Raw genomic sequence first — 1,977 nt, 5'->3', positions numbered from 1 at the left:
TATATATATATATATATATATATATATTCATATACATGTCTGTATGTGTGTATATATATATATATGTTTGTGTGTGTAGAGGTTTATGTGTATATACAGATATGTAATTATATATATATATATATATGTGTGTGTGTCTGTATGTGTGTGTATTTATGCATGTATATACAATGAATAGTAACTTCATAGACGAGTGAAATGCAATTAATTGAAACGAAGCACTCAATACTGCTAGGGAAAGTGGAATATTAATTAACAAGTCTGTAGGAGTCAGTACAAATCCTTGCTCTCCAGGCAATTCACTGATGATGTAACATCCTTATATACACACTAGTATATACACAGGGCCAGATTAGGACCCAATGAGGCCCTAAGCACGTAAAAGATTTTGGTGCCCCCATAAAAGATTATGTCCTTCAAAATATAAACATTAACAAACCATAAAATAAATTTTAATTTTTCAAAACGAAATAAAACTAACAATAAGATGGAAAATAATGTTTATTTTTGTCTACTTCCATTTTATTTATATTTGAAAAGTTTCCTCCTACTTTTTTGAATTGCAAAGTCTTTGAATCAGATCCTCAAAATTAATCTTAGGTAACACATCTGCATCTATACTTAGTAGAAATAAAGGCATCCCGAATATTATTTTAGCAAGTTTAAAGTGATTTCATTTGTGCCGTGTGTGTGTAATACCATTATTTTTAAAGTAGTTGCTCCATCAGTCTTGAGTGATTATTTGTTGAAGTGGTATCCATAAACGGTTATATATATACTTACAATTTTAAAAAATTTTCTTTACTGACCTGTGTTATCACAATTGTTTGCTGAAACATTTGTGAAGTTTTTACATTTTTAATAAAATAATATTTTAACTTAACATAATGGTATTTGTATGCTATTTTTCTCACCTTATTTTGCACCTGTGGGCTTACTTGTGTGTGTGTGTGTGTGTGTGTGCACATGCACTCGTGTGTGTGTGTGCGATTGAAATTATTCTACCTGTGACATGTATGTATATCAGGAACTACACTCTCCCAACTGTCCTTCATTTTGACTGCTATTTCCAGCAGCTACACAGAGTCACTATTTTGTTCTCTTGCTGTCAAGCTACCTTTAATTACTAATTATACATTGTTCTTAATGATGATTTAATGTTTCACACTTGTTTTCTTTCTGTTTTTCCCAGGCATGGTTTTGGCGATTGTCGTAAGCCACTGCACGAGTCTGCTGCACTCCTCCAGGAGATTGTTCACTCACAGATGGTCTTTCTTGTAAGTTAACCTGCTTCACTTGATCTTCCTCTCTCTTTTTTCCCCTCTCTATTTGTACTCTATCTCTTTCCACACACATTACGTACATACATACATTCACTTCTAGTTTTGCCAGCTAAGTAGAACATGCTCTGATGAAGTCTAATAAAGCTGAAACAGCAACATTACATTCCTCAGCAGATGGCTTTTAAAGACCAGAGCTACTCCAATCGCCACTTCTCTTAAAAAGCATCTGGACCAGGTCACCAATTTGTGGATACCTCCTCCTCTCTGTCTGTCTGTCTTGTCTCAGAAACCTGTGTATACAGGATTATAGTCACTATGCTATAAGGGTAAAAGTAAAGTTCCCCTCCGAGGCATAAGTCTGGGCAAGGTTGTTTATGGAAGGCCAGCAGTCTCCCATGCACACCAGCCTCCCCTCTCCACACCATTGATGTTATCCAAGGGAAAGGCAAAGGGGCTGATACAGCTTGGCACCAGTGACGTCGCAACTCATTACTACAGCTGAGTGAACTGAAGCAACATGAAATAAAGTGTCTTGCTCAAGAACACAACACACAGCCTGGTCTGGGAACCCATCTCACTACCTCATGATTGTGAACCAGATGCTCTCACCACTGAGCCATACTCTTTAATAAAAGAAAACACGGTTTCAATTTCTAGCAGTTCTAGTGGCTATTTTAGTACCATTTCTTCTTCT

The 1,977-nt window shown here is 35.9% G+C and overlaps 1 protein-coding gene across 1 annotated transcript in view; it reads left to right on the top strand.

Moving 5' to 3' along the window:
* Nucleotides 1-1,977, top strand: part of LOC106871147 (transcription initiation protein SPT3 homolog) — a gene marked incomplete at its 3' end in the record, with an annotated part of 102,758 nt that overhangs the window by 61,997 nt on the left and 38,784 nt on the right. The window contains exon 3 of the mRNA XM_052977152.1: nucleotides 1,193-1,277. Within this exon, the coding sequence (XP_052833112.1) occupies nucleotides 1,193-1,277 (85 nt within the window). The remainder of the gene's footprint in view (nucleotides 1-1,192; nucleotides 1,278-1,977) is intronic.

The sequence above is a fragment of the Octopus bimaculoides genome, chromosome 27 (assembly GCF_001194135.2).
Source record: "Octopus bimaculoides isolate UCB-OBI-ISO-001 chromosome 27, ASM119413v2, whole genome shotgun sequence".
Taxonomy (NCBI): domain Eukaryota; kingdom Metazoa; phylum Mollusca; class Cephalopoda; order Octopoda; family Octopodidae; genus Octopus; species Octopus bimaculoides.
The sequence above is the reverse complement of the archived record's forward strand: the minus strand, read 5'-3'. Positions and strand labels throughout refer to the sequence as shown.